At 41.1% G+C, this 22,284-nt stretch overlaps 1 protein-coding gene across 2 annotated transcripts in view; it reads left to right on the top strand.

Annotated features, from left to right (window-relative positions):
* TTYH1 (tweety family member 1) overlaps positions 1 to 22,284 on the top strand; it is an 84,093-nt gene that overhangs the window by 6,834 nt on the left and 54,975 nt on the right. For both annotated transcript variants that reach the window (XM_039335153.1, XM_039335152.1), the window contains exon 2: positions 22,094 to 22,266. In XM_039335153.1, coding sequence (XP_039191087.1) covers positions 22,094 to 22,266 — 173 coding nt within the window. The remainder of the gene's footprint in view (positions 1 to 22,093; positions 22,267 to 22,284) is intronic.

The raw sequence follows: 22,284 nt of genomic DNA, 5'->3' as shown, positions 1-22,284 counted from the left end.
TTGGGGGCAATATACTGACTCTGTAAACTGCTTGGAGAAGGCTGTGAAGCCCTATGAACTGGTATATAAGTCTAAGTGCTATTGCTATTTTTTCAATGAGGTTGCAACTTTGAACGGTCACTAAATGAACTTTTGTAAGTCGAGGACTACCTTTATAAAACTTTTGCAGAATCTTTAGTTTTGAAGAAATAAGATCTGCTGGGTTTCATTTATTTTGAGTTAAAGCAAGAACATCAGTTTAAAATCTATTATTATGAGAAACCTGTTCGCCAGAGATAGGCAACCTTGGCTCTTTTATGACTCGTGGACTTCAGCTCCCAGAATTCCTGAGCCAGCATGGCTGGCTCAGGAATTCTGGGAGTTGAAGTCCACGAGTCATAAGAAGAGCCAAGGTTGCCTACCTCTGGCCTAGGGTAAATCCAGCTTGAGCTATAGTTGGAAAACATTCTGTAATGTATGGGGCCAACTTCTAACTTTTCACTTTTAAAACCCTTCGTGGCATGGGCCCAGGTTACTTGAGAGACTGTCTCACCCTACTGGGATTGAACCACTCCCGCTAGTTCTGTCAGCCTGAATATTCCAGCTGGCGGGGTCCTGCCCTCTGGAACATCTTGCCCCCTAATGTGAGGTTGGCCCCAACCCTCCTATCCTTTTGTAAGGGCCTAAAAACCTGGCTTTCCCAGTTGGCCGAGGGCCCCAATGGGGGAACAGCACAGTGTTCCCATCTCCCCCCATTCAACAGATCCTACCTCCCCCCATTCTGCCCCCACCCTCCCCACGTGTCCTTAGGTTTTAATGTTTGGTTTTAATTTATTCATGTTTTAATGTAGATGTATTTTTTTATGTCTGTAAATTGTGCCAGAATTACTTTTTGGTAAGATGAGGGATCGATACATTTTATAAACAAACAAACAAACAAACTTAGTTGAGAGCATCTTAGCATCTGTTTTTATCAAGCAATGAGATCTATAGTGAGAACAGATAGTAGAGAATTTGCCCAGCCTTATCAAAGACTAAAAGATAGGATTTTATTTGTAAAATCTTCCTTGTGGACCTTCTATAGGAGATAGAACCCAAATATACTTTTTATGCCAATCAGTTTTTAAAACTATCTCTACCAGGAGTCTTCCAATTTCATAGATTTAATCAAAGTGACAATTTAATAAAGTAAGATGAATAAGCTTGTCCTGTGATGAAGATGATACCCTCCTTCTGTAAACAGGAATCTCATCTTCTGTTCTTATTGCCTTAAATTTATTATAACGGCCCATTCTGGCAGACTTTGAGTGGCTTCCAAAATGAAATACTAAATTAAAACAATTCAAAGCATAAGCAAAACAAAACAGACAAGCTAAAAGCAGCTATTGATGACCAATTTGAATTATAGAATTCAGAAGAATTTTTTGAAATGTTGAGTGATGAATGGAATCCATTTATGCCTTCCAGTTTATATCCCAAGTAGATGGTACAATATTTACAACATTTCTCTCCCAGTTTGAAAATCATTGTAATCTACAATGTGATGTTCTAAAAAGAATTTTGTTGAAATATAGAGCTGAGGGATATCTGCATAGAAGGGGTTAAAAAGACGGTGGCCACAGTCCTGTGAACCTTGTCCCTTTTTAATGTTTGACAAAGTATATAAAAATGGAGAAGAGCTTTCACTGTATGGTTGCTGCCATCTTCATTTTTTAATATATTTTCTTGTGGACAGTTCTGGTATTACTTACACTTAACAGTATTTAAGTTTATGTTTAGCAGAAGACAAGTTTATACAGCACCAGATGTAGGTGGAATGCATAAAATAATAACAATTCTGTAGATTTTTCATTTTAAAGTGTAGCTGTGGCCAATTCTTGCTACTTTTTCTGTGATACTCATGAATTAATATTTCTACTTCATAAAATACATATAATTCAGCAAAAATACCTTCATAAATAATTCAAAGAATGAACATCAGTTTGAGCAATAAACCTCACAGAAGCATGACCTGAAATTAAGATGACATCTGTGTTAAACATGCTTTAACTTTAAATATCCCAAATGAAAAAAAATCAACAAATAATTTTAATTTGGGCTCTTTAGTATAGTTGTAACTGCTGGAATGACAGTAACTGCTTCCCCAATCTGAGTTGTTTTCACAATCCGCTGATGGATGTCCTTTTTAATACAAATGACATGGAGCTCCAAAGTGTGCCATTGTGATGTGATTTGTGGTCCCCATTCCAGCCTTATAATTAATTAAAACTAAAATTAGCTTGTCCCCCCCCCCGTAAACAGTATTTCCCCTTCAATCATCTCTGCAAATGACTTACTAGGAAATTATGAAAATAAAAAGGCAGATGAGTAGACTTCTTGAATTCAGGAGAAAAACATGAGCAGTGATAAACCAAGTGGTGGAGGCCTATTTGTTGAAATTGACCAAAGGGAAATGGGGGCATAACGTATACTGAAGCCAATGTGAACAACACAACCCACTGATTGAAAATTTTGTTGAGTTGTTTTCTATGGGACTATTCAGCACGTGAGCTGAATGATGCCAGATCACTTTCTCTTTCTTGGAGGGGTAGACTGTCCACAGCCATAATACTAGGTCTCTATAAATTGGATAGAGGAGTGTAACAAAAAGCCTTTATGAAAATGGTTAGCTTTTCTAAGGGTCTTCACAACATTTATGAACGGGTGGGCTGAGTATACTCATACAGTATACAGTGATCTGTTTAGTCAGCTTCATTTGTTCACTGACAACTTTTCATAGATGTTTTTTAACGAACAAAATGGACAACGGTTGAATAAATCACCGTGAATTATTAGGCCTAGGTCAGTGTTTCTCAACCTTGAGCCCTTTAAGGGCTTCAACTCCCAGAATTCCCCAGCCAGCATCTTAAGTCTGCAAGATTGAGAAACACTGGCCTGTTCGAAGTTGATAATACTTCCTATTCCTTCTCTATTTCTTAAAACAACAGCCATCACTGTTCTGAATCCATGATTAAAAACTGGCCCTGTTATGATCTGCCCCAGCTTTGTTAACCTAGTGCATGGCAGAGTACTTAGACTTCAGTATTTGCCCAACTAGTTTGAATTTGAAATCCTTGTTATTGGGGGAGGCAACACGATAAGACATCCAACAAGCAACATAATTACAGTGGTACCTTGGTACTCATTGTTAATTGGTTCCAGCAGGTGAAATGAGTATCAAAAATCAAAGGAATAAGGTAGTGCAGAGCTCCCCAACCTTTCCGGGTTGGCGGACAGGAGGGAAAGGGAGGCACAGGGAAATGTACGTGCGCATGCATGTGTGCATGAGCAAAATGGGTGCATGCCCACTGATGGCGCTGGTGGTGCTGGAGCCCATGCACAAACGGGCTGCTAGCACTCACGTGCATGTGCAAATGGGACAGTAGCGACCACATGCATGCGGAAATGGGGCACTAGTGCCCGTGTGATGCTGGTGGTGGTGCTAGCACCCCCACACATGCACAAATGGGGCCTCTAGCACCCATGTGGCAGTACTAGCATGAGTTGGGAGGGTGCATGCACATGTGCACACACTCACCAGCCATTCCCACAGCCCAGTGGCCAACAGGCCACAGATCAGTACCGGGCCGCGACCCACAGGTTTGGGACCCCTGATGTAGTGGATCACAAGGCAACCAACACCAACAAGTTGTCACTTATGCATTGAATACCAAATAAACAATGAGTACAGGTAGTCCTTGACTTACAACAGTTGATTTAGTGACCACTCAAAGCTACAATGGCACTGAAAACAGTGACTTATGACCATTTCTCACAGTTACAACTTTTGCAGCATCCCTGTGGTCATGTGATCAAGATTCGGATGTTTGGCAACTGGTTCATATTTATGACGGTTGCCGTGTTGTGAGGTCATGCAATCCCCTTTTGTGATCTTCTGACAAGTAAAGTCAATGGGAAAGCCAAATTTACTAACTTGAAATTGCAGTGATTCACTTAAAAACAACTATCACAAGAAATGTCGCAAAATGGGGCAAAAATCAACAAATGTCGCACTTAACAACAAAAAATTGGGGTTCAGTTGTGGTTGTAAGTCAAGGACTATCTGTACTGGGGACAAAATTTTCATGTCAAATACGTTGAATACCAAATTCGATGAGTTTCAAAGCAGTTGAGAACCAAGGTACCACTGTACTTCCCATAGGAATTAGCTTCTCCTTCACCATCCCAGTCTTTAAAAGAGTTGCATTCGAGAAGGAGCATGGAAATGTAGAGCTGGGGATATAAACTGTTAAACTCGTTTGTGCTGGAATTCCTCAAGGCTTTGTTCAGGTGTGATAGCTGGAGCCTGCAATCTGTTTAACCTGGTTGCTGAATTAATTCATTTGCTGGTTTTGCACAATCCACTAACCTATAACCTAACCAAATGGACTGTGTTTGCACAAGATGCTGAGCTAAAAAACCAACCAGAATTAAAATTAATTGAAGTTAACAGGTATCTGCAAAGGCATGTGGAAATACATCAGCTTAGCTATTGTCTCGTTAAGTAGAGAGGGCAAATACATCAGACTGTTATTGAGTGCAAATACATTTCTTTGAATTTTTGAAAGCCTTGACAGACACAGGTATTTAGCAAGGAAGTGAGATGCTGCAACTAATCTGCTTTGCCACACATTGTATTTCTTAATGTACACATACTTTATAAAGCTTTTCTAGGCAGCAGAAGTTAAGAAAAATACTGGATGAAATAGTTCTTTCCATTTAATACACAGAACTGAGAATGCTACAAGTGTTGGGTAATCCTGAAAGAAAAGGAAATTGTCTAAAAAACTTCAAGAGTGGATTTTGGCTCGTTAAATCAGTGTTGTCTGGGGAGTGGCCAAGATGGTTCAATCAATCAATCAGAATAGAGCTGGAAGGGAGTTTGGAGGTCTTCTACTCCAACCCCCTGATCAAGCAGGAGACCTTGTACCATTTCAGATAAGTGGTTGTCCAATCTGTTCTTCAAGACCTCCAGTGATGAAGCACCCACAACCTTTGAAAACAAACTTCTTCCACTGGTTAATTGTTCTCACTGTTAGAAAGTTTCTCCTTAATTCCAGGTTGCTTCTCTTCTTGATTAGTTTCCATCCGTTGTTTCTTGTCTTGCCTCCTGGTGCTTTGGAAAATAAGTTGACCCCCTCTTCTTTGTGGCAGCCCCTCAAATACTGGAATACTGCTACTGTACTATGTCACCCCAAGTCCTTCTTTTCTCTAGACTAGCTATTCCCAATTCCTGCAACAATTCTTCATATGTTTTAGTTTCCAAGCCTGTAATCATCTTAGTTGCTCTTCTCTGCACTTTTTCCAAAGTCTCAACATCTTTTCTGTAACATGGTGACCAAAACTGGATGCAGTATTCCAGTTGTGGTCTTACTAAGGCTTTATAAAGTGGTACTAACACTTCACGTGATTCTGATTCTATGCCTCTGTTTATACAACCAAGATTTGTTTTAGCTTTTTTGGCTGCACACTGCAATACAGTGGGAACACAGAACAATATTTCTGAACCTTGGAAGCTGGAAGGTGTTGTGGACTTCAATTCCCAGAATTCCTCAGCCAGAGGAATGCCAAGATTAAGATGCCAAGATTAAGAAACAGGTGTTCAGAATGACGAAAACTATGCTGTGATACAAGCTTTCTATATTATTATGATTTCATACACACATTCATTACCTAGAAGGAAGAAAAGAGGCTGACACATTTCCTTTCAATCAGGCCAACTCTTATTTGCATAGCAAAATCAGGTGGGCTATAGGCCCTGTCCTGACATGCACCTTTTTAGAAAACAACATCTTGCATGTGTGTATTCTTGTTTTGTTGTTATTTTACAAAAGATTGATGGACAGCAGAGAGACAACTTTTCATCTCTGTTATTTTCCTATTGTGCTGGTTTTCAGTCTGTGTGAAAGTTTCCCTTATTTATTTATTTATCATATTGATTAAACAATCCAGGCTTGCTTTGGGGGATAGAGTGATGTTAGCAGAGTCACAATGGCACAGTCACAACACAAGCTGCTTGCCTTGTCCACATGTATTTCACATGTTGCAGGCCTGCCCCAAAGATGCAGAGCTTGCAATTTGAGTCATGATTCAAATCAAGGGCAGGTAGTCCTTGACTTATGATGAGTCGATTAGCGACTCCAAAGTTACCATGTACCTTCCTGGGGGTATTTATGACTTGGATTCAACATTCTGACAGTCGCCCCTTCCAGTCACATGACCACATTTTAGGTGCTTGGCAACATGGCCACATTTGCTACCATTTGCAGCGTCCTGCAGTCACATGACCCCATTTTATGAAAAACAACAACATTCACTTCTTTTTTGGGCAAAACCCTGGTCATAGCGAACCATTGATATGCTTAATCTTCATGGCCTTTATTTAACAACACCACAAAAAAGGTCGTAAAAATCAGATTGGTCATGTGACTGACCTTCTTTATGACCATCACAAGTTATAACTGGGATGGGCAAGCTCCATTACAGTTGTAACTTGAGGACTACCTGCACACAAGGCAAATCCAATGAAGAGATGAAAAAAATGAAATACACAGCTAGTCCTCAACTTGCAACCGTTAATTTATTAATCGTTCAAAGTTACAACAGCCCTGAAAAAAGTGACTTATGACAATTTTTCACGTTACAACCCTTATGGCATTCCCATGGTCATGTGATCAAAATTGGTGCTTGGCAACTGGTATGTATTTACAATGGTTGCATTATCAGGGGTCATGTGATCACCATTTATAACCTTCCCAGCTGGTTTTGACAAGCAAAATCAATGGGGGGGGAAGCCAGATTCGCTTAACAACTGCATGATTCACTTAACAACTGAAATGATTTGCTTAACACCTGGGCCAAAAAAATCTTGTATAGTAGGGCAAAACTCACTTAAGCACTGCCTTGTTTAGCAATAGAAATTTTGGGCTCAGTTGCAGTCATAAATCGAGCATTTACTAATCCGACAATTCCTTGGCATACTTCTCTAGTAATGCTCTTTTAAGAAAAGGAACCCTAATCCCACCGACAGAGTCAGTTGGTGGAAGCCATTTTCCTGTCCCAGCTGCAGATATGGACCAAACATGACTGACCCATCAGGAAGAATACTTGGCAAGGATGCATCTCCAAAACGTTCTGGGTTTGGACTGACCAGACTGCAGAGGAGTCAAAGTTCACATTTAAGATAGTTTTCCTTGTATTTAAAATAAAAATTCCTAAATTACAGTTTTCAAAATAGCTATGATGAGTAGGCATCACAGTACAAATAGCCCTTGACTTAACAATAGTTCATTTAGTGAGTGTTCAAAGTTACAACAGTACTAAAAAAATGACTGATGACTATTTTTCACCTTTGCAGCATTCCCGTGGTCACATGATCAAAATTCAGACGCTTGGCAACTGACTCACATTTATGACGGTTGCAGTGTCCCGGGGTCATGTGATCACCTTTTGTGACCTTTTGACAAGCAAAGTCAATGGCGAGGCCAGATTCTTTTAACAACTGTGTTACTAGCTTAGCAACTGCAATAATTCACTTAACAATTGTGGCAAAAAGGTCGTAAAATGGGACAAAACTCACTTAACAAATGTCTCACTTAGAAACAGAAATTTTGAGCTCAATTGTAGTAAGTCAAGAACTACCTGTAATTATAATCTAACATCACTGGAGGATGAGGTTTTCTCAATTCTATTTCTTATTACCTTATGTTTTAGAATCATAACCTGAATTTCAGCCTTCCAGACAGATACAGTATTGAGTTCCATCATAGCATCCAAGCCCAATTACCAGAATCCTGTTTGTCCCAAAAGTGCTTTTTCAGAAGGCCACTCAACTTCCTTGTTTTTCTTTGAAGACGTTTCACTTCTCATCCAAGAAGCTTCTTCAGTTCTGACTGGATAGTGGGGCAATGGAAGGATTTATATTCCTTGCAGACAGCTGGTCATTTGCATTCATTTAGGGAATCTTTGAGGCTACCTGGAGGTCTTATCTGTGTCCTTAAGGTCACCTGAGTGATGCAAATGGGTGTAGAGCCTTCTTGGAATTGCTGAAAGGACTGTGTTGTAGACTGAAGATAGATGATATTGTATCCCCCCCACCACTGTTGAGAAAGGGCTACTGATGAGAAGCAAAATGTCTTCAAAGAAAAACAAGAAAGTCCAATTGCCTCCTGAAAAAGCACCTTTGGGACAATAATGATTGAGAAGCTCCATAGAGAATCCGCTTTGATTTGGGTTTTTTTCTCACTTTCTCATTGCTTAAAAAACACCGTGGATATCACAGAATTGCACACAGATAGTCCTTGACTTACAACACCAACTGGGATCAGAATCCTCTAGCTAAGTAAGGCAGTTGTTAAGTAAGTTACCCTTGATTTTTTTTACGGTTGTTAAGTGAGTCACATGAAATTTTATGAGCTTTGCCATAGTTGCTAAGCGAGCTGCTGCATTTGTTAAGTGAATCATGCAGTCATGAAGCAAATACAGCTTCCTTCATTGACTTTGATGGTGATCATATGACCCTGAGACGTTTGCAGCCGCCATAAATACATACTTGTTGCCAAGCACCCAAAGGTAGGGCTGCTGAGAGTTGTAAATGTAAGGATTGCTCATAGGTCACTTTTTTCAAGGCTGGTGTAACTTCGAACTATTCGCTAAACCAATAGTTATAAGTCGAGGACTACCTCTATTTGAAGCAGATATGAAATGTGCAGGCTATGTAAACATTTTCAACTCAATGTTGGGTAATTCAGTTTAAGAAATTGAGATTTCCGATCACGTAAAACATGGGATGTCTTTTTCTAACCTTCTTTTTGGAGACACAGAATGGAGACATCAAAACAAAACTCCTTTTCTTCTTCTGTGCCACAAGCCTTCTTTTTTTTTTTTTTTTTTACAGCTCTTTAAAATATCCTAGCTACAGTTTTTTACCTGGCACCTCTTTACAGCTCTCTTTACACCTTCTGGTTCATTTGCGCAGAGTTCTTAGAACTTTAATTAATACCTCGTTGTGGCTCCAGTAAGCAATGGTCAGATTATCTTTCAATCTCCCACTACTAAGCCCTGCTGCAGGGGGCTGCTGGAGTCCTGGCTACTACTAAGTGGGTAGCAGAGAGATCCTAATGCCCATCTGCTCCCTCTACCCCCCTCTTTGACGCAGTTCTTGTCTAGCCAATTAAATTTGTACAGTGCCCAGGTTGTCTGCAATACAGTTTCATTCAATGGCATGGTGGGCAATTTAAAAGATTGCCTCAGTGAGGCCTTTTATGTTTATATATATTTATATTTCCCATAATGCAGTTGTGTGTCTCTTTGCCTGTATTCATCTATTGCACTAATCCATGATTTACTTAAACCACAATTGATCAGAATGCTAAACTGCAAATCACAGTTCAGAAATCATGCTGGTTGGAGTCAGAATGCTAGAAACAGACAAGACCTACATTATAGTATATGGGTAGTCCTCAGTTTATGATTAGCTGCTCAGTGACCATTCAATGTTATGATGGACTTCCTTGGGCACACTTATGATCTAGTTCCAAAATTCTGATGGCTGCCTCCTCCAGTCACATGACTGCGTGTCAAGCACTTGGCAATCAGCCAGGATTGATGGTCATTTGCAGTGTCCCGTAGTCACGTGACTAGGTTTTACAACAGTTTTACAAAACCACGTGAAGTAGTAGTACCGCTTTATAAATCCTTAGTAAGACCACACCTGGAATACTGCATCCAGTTTTGGTCACCACGTTACAAAAAGATGTTGAGACTTTGGAAAAAGTGCAAAGAAGAGCAACTAAGATGATTAAGGGTCTAGAGACAAAAACATATGAAGAACAGTTGCAGGATTTGGGTATAGCCAGTCTAGAGAAAAGAAGGACTAGGAAGGACTGATAGCAGTATTCCAGTATTTGAAGGGCTGCCACAAAGAAGAGGGGCCAATTTATGATGAAAACTAATCAAGAAGAGAAGCAACATGGAGTTAAAGAGAAACTTTACTAACAGTGAGGACAATTAACCAGTGGAATAACTTGCTTTCAGAAGTTGTGGGTGCTTCATCACTGGAGGTTTTTAAGAAAAAAATGGACAGCCACCCATCTGAAAGGGTATAGGATCTCCTGCTTGAGCAGGGAGTTGTACTAGAACACCTCCAAGATCCCTTCCAGCTCTATTCTGATAGACTGATTTTGCCAGAACTCAGTAATTACTTCTGGTTTTTGTGGCAAAACTGCTCCACAGCAAAGCATTGGTTTGCTTAACACCTGTAATGTATACTTAATGACTGCAGCTACCACTTTACCACAGCGTTTGTTTAACAATCACCACAAAAAAGGGCATGAAATCAGATCAGTTACATGTATGACTTTAATGGCAGGTTCTGTTTCAGTTGTGAATTGAGAACTACCTGTAGTGTGATGTTGTCAACCAGGCCTACATCCTAGAGAGCCTTGGTTTTTATAGGACATTTAAAATGTTTATATAGAACAGAGGTGTCAAACTACTGACCCACGGGCCGGATGCATCATGGCGAAACCGCACCCACTCCATTGCCGGCAAGGGCAAAAAAGTCAGGATACGTCGCGACATGTCACGTGACATTGCGAGTTTGACAGCCCTGATTTAGAATTTCCTATTGAAACTGTTGCAGCATTGAAATAGCGGCTTCAAGAAACCCCATTATAGTACTGCTTGGGAATGTTGTTACACTGGCAAGGAAGCTACTCAGGTTTATGGGATGGCATAGATGTAGGAGGAAACTATGACATCCTTCCAAATCTAGAATACAGGCACCAGGTGAGCATATTCATATTCCCTTGCCAACCTCTAATCTACCTCTTCCTACTGTAAAAGCGATAATTTTAATGCTATCCTAAATATGCTGCTTCTGAAAATCCACATTTAAGGGCTAATTGTAAGGAGGTTGCAGTCCACTAGCCAAGTTTTTGGATTCTATATTATTTGCTGTTTGTTAGGCTTGTTAGAAAGAATGCTCTCTGAGATGGATCTGGATCTGATCCAGGGCAGAGAAATCCAGATGGTCTATTCTGACAGGATGATAATTGATTCAGGTACCATCTTATCCATTTTATTTACCAGTGTTTCTCAACCTTGGCAATTTTAAGATGTGTGGACTTCAACCCCCAGAATTCCCCAGCCAGTTTTGCTATTGGCTATGCTGACTGGGGAATTCTGGGAGTTGAAGTCCACACATCTTAAAGTTGCCAAGGTTGAGAAACATTGATTTAGCAGCTGCTGCTAAAAGAAGGTATGTGCTGTTACCATAAAGGAGAATCCAATCAAGGAATTGTATTGTAAAACAAACAGATTAGGATTGGTTGTAAATCTGTTCAAAGAATCATCCAGAAGATAGTGGGAGGAAGGAATGTCTCCAATTTCTGCTTCCCTCAAGGGACTGGTAAGCAAAAACGGTGCAGTTGAAAAAAACAGCGCCAATATTAAATATTGACAGTTAGAACAATTAACTAATGGAACAACCTGCCTCCAGAAGCGGTGAATGCTCCAACACTGGAAGTTTTTAAGAAGAGACTGGACAGCCATTTGTCTGAAATGTATAAGGTTTCCTGCCTGAGCAGGGGGTTGGACTCGATGACCTCCAAGGTCCCTTCCAACTTTATTATTATTATGGATCATCGCACAGTCACCCAGATGTTCAGACTGGATTTGGCATTTTGTCTACTTCTTGAGTCCTTACCCAGGACCATTATTATTATTATTATTATTATTATTATTATTATTATTATTATGGATCATCGCACAGTCAGCCAGATGTTCAGACTGGATTTGGCATTTTGTCTACCACTCGAGTCCTTACCCAGGACCATTATTATTATTATTATTATTATTATTATTATTATTATTATTATTATTATTATCATCATCGCACAGTCAGCCAGATGTTCAGACTGGATTTGGCATTTTGTCTACCTATCGAGTCCTTACCCAGGACCTGGGATAGGCAGATGTGGATGTTTGATGGTATTACAGATATCGTCGCAGGATGGAAGCAGTTCCTAGTAAGGCCGCCTTTTGCATTGACTAATAGCGAATTTGTCAATGCCAATGGTGTTCAAGTGGTGCTCCAGTTGTTTTGGGATTGCACCCAAGGAGCCTATTACTATTGGTACTACCCTTGCTTGCTTTTGCCACAGTCTTTCTATTTCTGTTTGTAGGTCTTTGTATTTTGTTATCTCCTCCAGTTCTTTCTCGTCTATTCTGCTGTCTCCAGGCACTGCCACGTCCACTATCCAGACTTTTTTGTCTTTCTTATTGATAATTGTTAAGTCTGGGGTGTTATGTTGCAGGTGCTTGTCTGTTTGAATTCTGAAGTCCCAGAGCAATTTAATTTTATAATAATAATAATTATTATTATTATTATTATTATTACATGGTCAAGAACTATGATTATTCATGAGGCAGGGTATACTAATTGCAAGAGAACCAAGTTTGCCCATATGTAATTCAGTTTTACATGTTCTTCACAGCTGTAGATACTTTATTCAGTACAAATCCTCAGAAGAGCATGGAGTATGCGGTAGATGCTCAAGAGAGAAGTTTTAATTTAAAACAGCATTAGCAGAAATTGCTTGTAAAAATCTTTCTGCTTAGAAAAGAATCTTCTGTTCTCATAACATTTTGCAGTTTAATACATAGACTTGAGATTCCCAATGCTGAGAAGCTGTCTCCTTGCTACAGTTCCATAGCATGGAACTGTCACCAAAAAAGGATACCGATTCTCGCATCCTTTGAACCAAGGACTACCTTCTTGACACTGGGAGACACGTTAAGAGCCATACTTACTTCAAAAGTGGTGGTGGTGGTGGGGGGGGTCACTGCTCATTTTGGAAGGGAATAAAGATCCTTTGAAGGGCGAAATGGATGCTTGAAGCATCTGAATAACAGACTTGGAAGGGACTTTGGAGGTCTTCTAGTCCAATCCCCTGCTCAAGCAGGAGACCCTCGACCATTTCAGACAAAGGGTTGTCCAATCTCTTCTGCTTACACTCCAGAAGCCTGGAGAAACAAGTGGACATCAGTTTGGACTTAAAGAGATAGGAGTGGTTCAAATTACATGGGAATGCTCACTTAGCACATTTCAGCAATCCTCAAACCAAACCAAACATGGATTGGGCCAAAGCTGTGAAGGGTGGAGGGATGACCCTAGGAAAATATATAGGCACCATCATATAGAGCAGACATGTTAAACTCGCGATGTCACGTGATGTTGCATGCCGGCAATGGGGTGGGTACAGTTTCCTCGTGATGCATCCGCCAGTTTGACACCCCTGATATAGATGAATCGTATAGAACATCTCTGTATGTTCCAAAGAATCTTTTCTCCTTGAATCTAACTTGCTCCATTGTCTTTACACAACATCTGTGTAAAATGGAGAGTGCATCATTATCACCCCATTGACAACAAAAGCAGGTTCCAACAATCAGAAAAATTAGGATTGGAAGATTTGACTTTTGGCTATGCTTTTTAAGACAATCACATGAAATCAACTAGCTTTATATTAGAGGAATCATATAGTTAGCTAGGATGGGAATGGAGATGGTGGAAATAATATGGTGAGCATAGTTTGGTTTCTTTTTCTTTGGCTCAGGGCTTTTGCCTTCCCTTCCCTGCCACAAACACTCCTTAGCAACTCTTTTCTTTTTTCTACCAGGATGGTGCCTTAATCTCACCCCACTCCATCCCTGAGGCAACTTAACATAGTCTTTAGTTGTTCTGATATCAATATAGCTTCCTCCAACCCACTTTACAAATTTGTATATAGTGAGCCAAATAAAAACCAAACCAACTTTATGGCTGATTTCACACAGTAAACCGAGTATAATTAGACCAGAGTTGGCTGAGTTCCCGTAGCACACTAAGTCATAAATTAAGGATTCTAACTGGAATAACTGCATTTGAACAAAATAGTAAACCACATATCACAACATAGGAAAGGAACAAATTATATTGTAGCTTCCTGTGATAAGTAAAACCTTTCTTTGCCATGCATGGTACCTTAAGCTCCCCAACCTTTTGGACACCAGGGACCGGTTCCGTGGAAAGAGGTTTTTCCATGGACCGGAGGATGCGTGGTGTTGTGTGCTGTCTACATCCTGCAGATGGGGCTTTGCTTCTTTGTGCGGCCCGGTTGCTGGCATGCCGCAGCCCGGTACCAGTCCATGGACTGGGGGCTGGGGACCCCTGCCTTAAGATAGCTCTGTGTTTTAAAGCACGGGGCAGTTTTGGTTTTTCTTTCCAATTTGAATGAGGCATTTTCAGTTTCCTACCTGTGCTTTCCCTTCCCCCAAAATTCAGATTGTGCCTTTATGTCTAAAAGAATCAAAACAAGATATCCGAGTGCTTTCTTCTCATTCTTTGAAGAAGCAAAGTATAATTCTGTTCAAAGTGTCTTATTCAAAGTCCACATTCTGGATAGAGAGGACCATTGGTTTGAAAGAGAGGTAAAAGAGACCATCTAGGTCAGAGTTCCCTAACCTTTCCAGCTTTGCAGACATGCGCTCGCCCACTGCTTGTGTAAGTGGGGATGCGTGTGTGCGTGCTCACCTGTCGCTTCTGCGGCCCAGTTCCTAACAGCTCACAGCCCAGTAGTGGACCACATCTTGGGGGCTGGAAACCTCAGATTTAGGTTAAAATTGAACAACCCCTCTCACAGAGGGGGAGAGATAAGACACCACCTATCTCCTGTCCACAACAGTTCTTTCAGCAGTTCCAAGAAGATTCTACATTCATTTGCACTCTGATTCAGATGACCCTGTGGGCACAGATAAACCCCCCAAGTGGTCTTAACAGCTCTCACAGAGAGTGCTAACAACCAAATAACTGCAAAGAAATACAATCCTTCCATTCCATCCGCATCCTGACCGAACTAATCTTTCCAGCCCCACCACCACCATCACCATTCTGCCAGAATCGATGAAACTTCTTGGATGAGAAGTGAAATGTGTTCAAGGAAAAAAACAAAGAAAGTCCAATTGTCTTTTGAAATAGCATCTTTGGGACAACCATGACCTGGATGACTGAGAGTCTCCATAGACATTTATAATTCCCACAGCTGGTTCATCTTCCTACCAAACTTTTTCATAGGCTATGTGAAATTCATCTCTCATAAGAAAAGAAGTCTCTACCGGCAGAGGAAATGCGATTTTTCAGGGCTAGGAAAAAGTAAATATTGCGTGTGATACCAGAAAGAGCACAGAGAGTTGAAGCCAGGGACATGGGAAACTTCTCTTGCTCAGCTGCCAGGGGAAAGTTGTGAGTAATTCTGGAATTGCACACCACCATCACAGTCTGTGAGTGAGGAGGAAGACATTTGTGGGAGTCATTTCCCTTACTACAGCTAGCAAGGAGTTGAGCGTGCTAGTTCTGATATGTAGGTCAGGCCAAGCCTCACAGCTGCAGCTGATCCAATTTGCTGATGATATGTGTGTGTAGGAGAGATGGATGAGGCTCAAATGACAGGGAGAGAACCCATAGATTCCTTTCTGTAGCAACCTACTCTACAAATTTTAGCCCAGAATTCAAGCTTATCTCCAAGATTGCATTGGATACCCTTCTTCCCAGTGCCAGATAGAAGGAAGCTGTTTCTAAATGCTCCCTGCTGAGGTAAAAGCATTCTACACATTCACAGGATGTCTTTGCCCAATATTTATGATTTTTCAGGATCCCTTGGCATTACAAACAACCCATACAGGTGAATCCTGACCCATTGAATCTTGATCTGTTCTTCTCAAGAGTCACTCATTCACCTCCATTTTAACCTAGCTGCCCTCTAAAAACTTGTTTTCCCATTCAGCTTATTTAGAACTGTGATATCTGCAGAAATTCAGATGACCATAAATTGGCAGCAAATATTACTGGTTTAACATCTCTTTGCTGCCATCTAAAGGATATCCAAGGTTTGCCACCCAAATATCATAGTCCTACCATATCTTGGTATTATAGGGTTATGTTCAATGGAATAAAATCTAATGAATAAACAAATACTTGGAAGCACTGAAAGCATATGGCTGCCATAAAGAAGAGGGAATCAAGCTATTTTCTAAAGCACCTGAAGGCAGGACAAGAAGCAATGGGTGGAAACTAATCAAGGAGAGAAGCAACCTAGAACTAAGGAGAAACTTCCTGACAGTGAGAACAATTAATCAGTGGAACAACCTGCCTCCAGAAGCAGTAAATGCTCCAACACTGGAAGTTTTTAAGAAGAGACTGGACAGCCATTTGTCCGAAATGGTGTAGGCTTTCCTGCCTGAGCAGGAGGTTGGACTAGATGACCTCCAAGGTCCCTTCCAACTTTACTATTATTATTAAATATTTTTAAAAGGTGAACATGCTTTAACAGAGGTTCCAGAAAGATAACTGTGTCTCCCAAATGTTGCAACATAAGCAATAAAATATCTGGTGATTTCTTCAGAGCTAACAAATTTATTACAATGTAAGTGTTTGTGGCATTCCACTTTATCAGAAGACTTTTCTTTATTAAAGTTTCAAGAGAAGGCTTTCCAAGGAAAATCTTAAGTGATGGGCAGGTACTTATTAACAAATTCATGGAGGATAATGCTGCCAGAAGCTATTAAGCATGATGGCTACATACAAGATCCAGTAGCAATAGCAGCTTTTGAATTCCAGTTGCTGGAGAACACTAGAAGACAGTCCTATGCTTTGTGTCCTGCTTGTGAACCTTTTTTCGGTCAGAAAAAAGAAAAGATATGTTTTGATCCAGCAAGGATTTTCTTGTGTTCTTATGAGGTAGTGGCGCAATGTAGACCAGTATTTCTCAATATTGGCCACTGGAAAATATGTGCATCTCAACTCCCAGAATTCCCTAATCAGTCATGTCTACATTGCTCCACCTCTAAAAGACCACTTCATAAGAACACAAGAAATGCCTACACGGACACAACATTAGAGATATTACCCAAAAACAGACCTTCCCCATCCTCTTGCTCTCTAGATATATGGGTTCTCATGCTCTTTATACACTAGATATGTGTTTGTGGGGAAGTTGAAATCCTACATATATGTGAAGCACCATGCTTAGGAAAACAGTTCTTTTAAACACGAGTAATTCTGGAGCCAAACCATTACTAGCAGGATCATAACACCCACAAGGGGCTGCCACAGAGAAGAGAAGCTCAACTTATTTTCCAAAGCACCAGAAGGCAAGACAAGAAACAATGGATGGAAACTAACCAAGGGGAAAAGCAGCTGGGAATTAAGGAGAAATTTCCTAATAGTGAGAACAATTAACCAGTGGAACAGCTTGCCTGCAGAAGTTGTGGGTGCTTCATCATTGGAGGTTTTTAAGAAGAGACTGGACAGCCATTTGAAACAGTATAGGGTCTCCTGCTTGAGCTGGATTAGAAGACCTCCAAGTTCCTTCCAGCTCTATTCTAATTGATTGAGCCACACTGGTAAGAATTGGTGCATTAGTTTTGGATCTGGGTTCTCATAGTAATAATCTAACCTCTGCTATTTTTATTGTAATTTTTGTCCTGTAGAATATAAACCTCTTTGCCCTGTGTAAGTGCTAAAGTTGATGCACTCGGTCTAATTTGACTGTCAGAGGTTAGCAAGGAATTAAATATTTTAGAGCGAGAAGAGAAATGATCAGTCAGCGAACAGCGTGGGTTTGAGATGGCATATCTGGTTTGTGAATAGGGGCGTCAAAAATGAGCAGGTAGGCCAAGGCTAGTGCACATTGGATGAATAGCATCTGTAGGAAGAGAAGATGGTAAATACCTTTCTGTGCAGCGATAGATCAGTTCTGGGCGAAAATGGATGACTGCAGGAGCCTCTGTGAGCCTTGAATAGATATTAGATGAGTTCTGGTGATTGAAAATGTTTTCAAGCTTGAAAGGCTAGGAACAGATTTTACCACCAGCCACTCCCTGCCTGCGCCAGCTGTTGTAGGCACAGATTGTGGAGTCTCAGCCCAGGCAAATTGTCAGATTGCCTGTAATCTGTTTGTCAGAGGGAGAGGTAAAGAGAGAGGGCGCATGAAGCAAATAAATACTCTTACTCATGCCCAGATCTACGCCTCAGACATCTCAGTCATCAGGATGGCGCTTGGAACCTGCTGTATTCTGAGTCTGGACATCAGCGGGAAAAACTGTCAAATAATCCTGGATGGGAAAGGAGCAGGAAGAAAAATATGAAAAAAAAAATCAATATTTACAGGTAGCCCACGACTCATGGCCACAATTCAGTCCCAAATTTATTGCCAAGTGAGATATTTGTTAAGTGAATTTTGCCCCTTCTTTTGCCATAGTTGTTAAGCGAGTGACTGCAGTTGTCAAATTAGTGACATAGTTCTTGGGTGAAACTGGGTTCCCCTTTGACTTTGCTTGCCAGAAGATCACAAAAGGCGATCACATGACCTCCAGGACACGGCAACTGTCATAAAAATGAGTCAGTTGCCAAGCTGTCTGAATTATGATCATGTGACCATGGGGATGGTGCAATGGATATAAGTGTGAAAAATGGTCATAAGACACTGTTTTCTGTGCCGTTGTAACTTTGGTCACTAAGCGAACTGTTGTAAGTCGAGGACCACCTGTATGTGGTCCATAGGTTTGTTAACCACCTTCTCCAGATGTCAAGGGTTGGAGGACATGTGCACAGAAGTTGTAAACCAGCCCAGAATCCCTAAAGATATAAACAGAGGGTGGCTTTTGGTATCTGGGTAAGTCTGTAGAGCCAGGGTTAACATCTAAACAATGCAGGACTGTTTGTATTTTGTGCTACTTTAAAATATTCAAGCCTTTGTGTTTCCAAATGCTCAAATTCTGAGTTCAACAATAAAACAAGGACACAGTGTGCGTTTACCTCAAAGGAATCCTAATTCTGTTTTATTTGGCTCATTGTCAAGTTAAGTGGAGACGGGACTGAAGCTTTAGATTCCACTGAATTCTGTTGTTCTTATTAGTACTATTATTCTATTGTATCCTTTTATAATGTGCGGCCCTTCAGTTTTGCTGAACTCCAGTTTCTGGTATTCCTTATCTGATCCTCCCAGTAGGGCTGCTGGCCAGAAGACTTCAGCATAACATCTGGCGGGCTACAGGCTACAGGGACTTCCCAGTGGTCGTAACCGGATAGAAGATCACACAGGAATAAATTTCAAAAGCTTTTAACTATAAAAGAAGGCACGGGTATCTCCCAGGGCAGGAAGAGGGGCAAAGGACATCCCATCCATGAGGATCATGGCATGAACCAGTCACTTTTAAGGAAAGGGAAAGAAAATGGAGGCTGGGTTGATAGAAGAGAATATTGGTAGTTCAGGGTTGAACTGTGGGGTCCTTGGTGCTCTCAGAGCTTAGTGGTTTTCTGGCAGATGTTTCATTACCAAGCTAGGTAACATCATCAGTGCTAGAGCTAACATCACTAGCACTGATCATGTAACCTAGTTTGGTAATGAAATGTCTGCAACAAAACCACCAAACTCAGAGAGCACCAAGGACTCCATGGAGGTAGAATTGAAGGAGGAATGTTATTATTGTGACAAATGGCTCAAAATAGATTGAATATTTTTTAAGCTAAACAATAATAACTGGGGTACTCATTGACCTCCAAAATCCATAAAACAATGGATATCTGCAGCAAGCCATGTTTTTTAGTATATTTGTCAAATATTCCTAAGAAACCTTTTGTGCTTTTTGAAAGATTGGGGCTCTGGCCTCGGTATGTATTTTTATAAGTTATCTTTCATTTGGAAATCAAAACTAGACAATGCGAGCAAAATAAATATACTATAGAATCCGATTTAAATAAGCAATAAAATCTTTAACTGTAGTACAGGTAGTTTTCAACTTACAATCTCAATTGAGCCCCAAATTTATGTTGCTAAGTGAGACAGTTGTTAAGTGAATTTTGCCTGATTTTACGACCTTTCTTGCCACAGTTGTTAATCAGATCTCTGCAGTAAGTTAGTACATGGTTGGTAAGTGATTCTGGCTTCCCCATTGACTTTGCTTGTCAGAATATTGCAAAAAACGATCACGTGACCCCGAGACACTGCAACCATCATAAATAGGAGCCAGTTGCCAAGCGTCCAAATTTTGATCATGTGACCACGGGGAGGCTGCAATGACAGTAAGTGTGGAAAACAGTCCTAAGTCACTTTTTTCTTGGAATGGTCACTAAACAAACTTTGTAAGTTGAGGACTACCTGTATAAATGCAAAATGAGCTTCCCCTTCATTTCTCTGGATTGTAACTTAGAAATACTAGAAGCATGGCAAAGGCATATCGGAATATGGACTAGCCTCTGGGTTTCCCCCCACCCAACACACACAAACACACACACAAACACACACACACACACACACACACACACACACACTTTTCTCTACTCTATATCTAAAGAGGAACATGCTGGTCCAGTTTGGTGGAGGGAATGAAGTAAGAGATAGGAAGGGCTAATGAATGTGTGCAAAGAAGATCACATTAGGAGGGCACCAGGTTTGCAACTGTGTTCCCAGATAAAACTTTCATGGCACAATAGGTCTGTGTGTAAACTCTTTGGAAGAGACGCTTCAGAAAGCACAAAAGCTTCTCTTTTTTAAAACATTAAAGCGGCTACATTTTGTCCAGGCTCAGACAAATGCTTTGAAAGCTGCCCACAGATTTCCCCTTCTGCTTCCAGTGGTACATTCATTTGCCCCACTTTCCAGAATGTTTTTTTTGGGGGGGAGGGGGGAGGAATGTTGTCTCCCTTTCAAAGCTAGCCCTGTTTTCTCACTGCTTACTCCAAAGCTCTCCAACCTTTCTGGGTTGGTGGCCCAGAGGGAAAGGGAGAAGCAGGGAAATGTATGTGCTCATGCACAAAATGGGTGCATGCACAGCAGTGGCACTAGTGCCTGTGCCTATGCGCAAGCGGCCCACATGCACCCATGGCGGCGCTGGTGGTGGCGCTGAAGCATGTGCAAAAGGGAGGCTAGTGCTTGTGTGAAGCTGGTGGCAGCTCAAGCAGCCTCATGCATGTGCAAACGGGGCTACTAACACTCATGCGATAGCACATGTGCACGCACTGACCAGGCATTCCCGCAGCCCGGTGGCCAACAGGCCACGGACCAGTACCAGGCCACGGCCCCCAGGTTGGGGACCCCTGGCTTACCCCATCTTTTATTTTTAATGATATCAAAAAAAATTAAGGAGGGAAAAACAGAGGAGCTACACAATGACTTTCAAACAGCAATACTCGGCCATTTTGACCTACCAGCACTTGACCGTTGTTTCCTCCCCAGTGTTTGACAGTGTCTTCTAAAGTCATTCAATTATTTTAGGGCAATGAGGAGAAATCTCAAAGAAGCTACAATGAAAAAGCAGTCTTAGAAACAGATCCCACCTACATGCTATCACACCTATCACCTCATTCATCACAAAATAGAAACTTGACAGAGTTCTTGCTGCTAAGGAGAATGTGGATGTACAATGTACAACTTACAACAGTTCGCTTAGTGGCCGTTCGAATTACAACGGCACTGAAAAAAGTGACTTATGACCGCTTTTCACACTTACGACCGTTGCAGCATCCCAATGGTCACATTATCAAAATTCAAAGACTTGTCAACTGACTCCTATTTAGGACGGTGACAGTGTCCCGGGGTCATGTGATCCCCTTTTGTGACCTGGCAAGCAAAGTCAAAGGAGAATTTAGATTCCCTGAACAAACTTAACCACCACACTGATTCAGTTAAAAACTGTGGCAAGAAAGATCGTAAAACAGGGCAAAATTCACTTTACAAAGGTCTCAACTTAGTGACAGAAATGTTTGGGCTCAATTGTGGTCATAAGTTGAGGACTACCTGTATTTTCTTACCCTAACCCAGGGGTAGGCAACCTTGGCTCTTTTATGACTCGTGGATTTCAACTCCCAGAATTCCTGAGCCAGCCATGCTGAGCCAGCCATGCTGGCTCAGGAATTCTGGGAGTTGAAGTCCACGAGTCATAAAAGAGCCAAGGTTGCCTACCCCTGCCCTAACCTATGGGCTGAAAACTTCTAGCGACTTATTTTTATTTTTTAAAATCTCTGTTCATTCTTTAGGCACTTCTGTTTCTGGCCAGCGTCTCGGGTTTGTGCTTTGCCATCAGTCTAGTTCTCATTTGCGTCTACCTGATCCGCTTTTGCTGCTGCAGTAATGAAGATGAGGAGGAGACCAAGACACAACGGGTCTGCTGTGTCACCTGGAGCTGTGTGGCTGCGGTTATCATCTGCTGGTAAAGAAAGACTCTGTC

The sequence above is a fragment of the Crotalus tigris genome, unplaced genomic scaffold (assembly GCF_016545835.1).
Source record: "Crotalus tigris isolate CLP2741 ecotype Arizona unplaced genomic scaffold, ASM1654583v1 scf7180000017639.5415321, whole genome shotgun sequence".
NCBI lineage: Eukaryota > Metazoa > Chordata > Lepidosauria > Squamata > Viperidae > Crotalus > Crotalus tigris.
The sequence above is the reverse complement of the archived record's forward strand: the minus strand, read 5'-3'. Positions and strand labels throughout refer to the sequence as shown.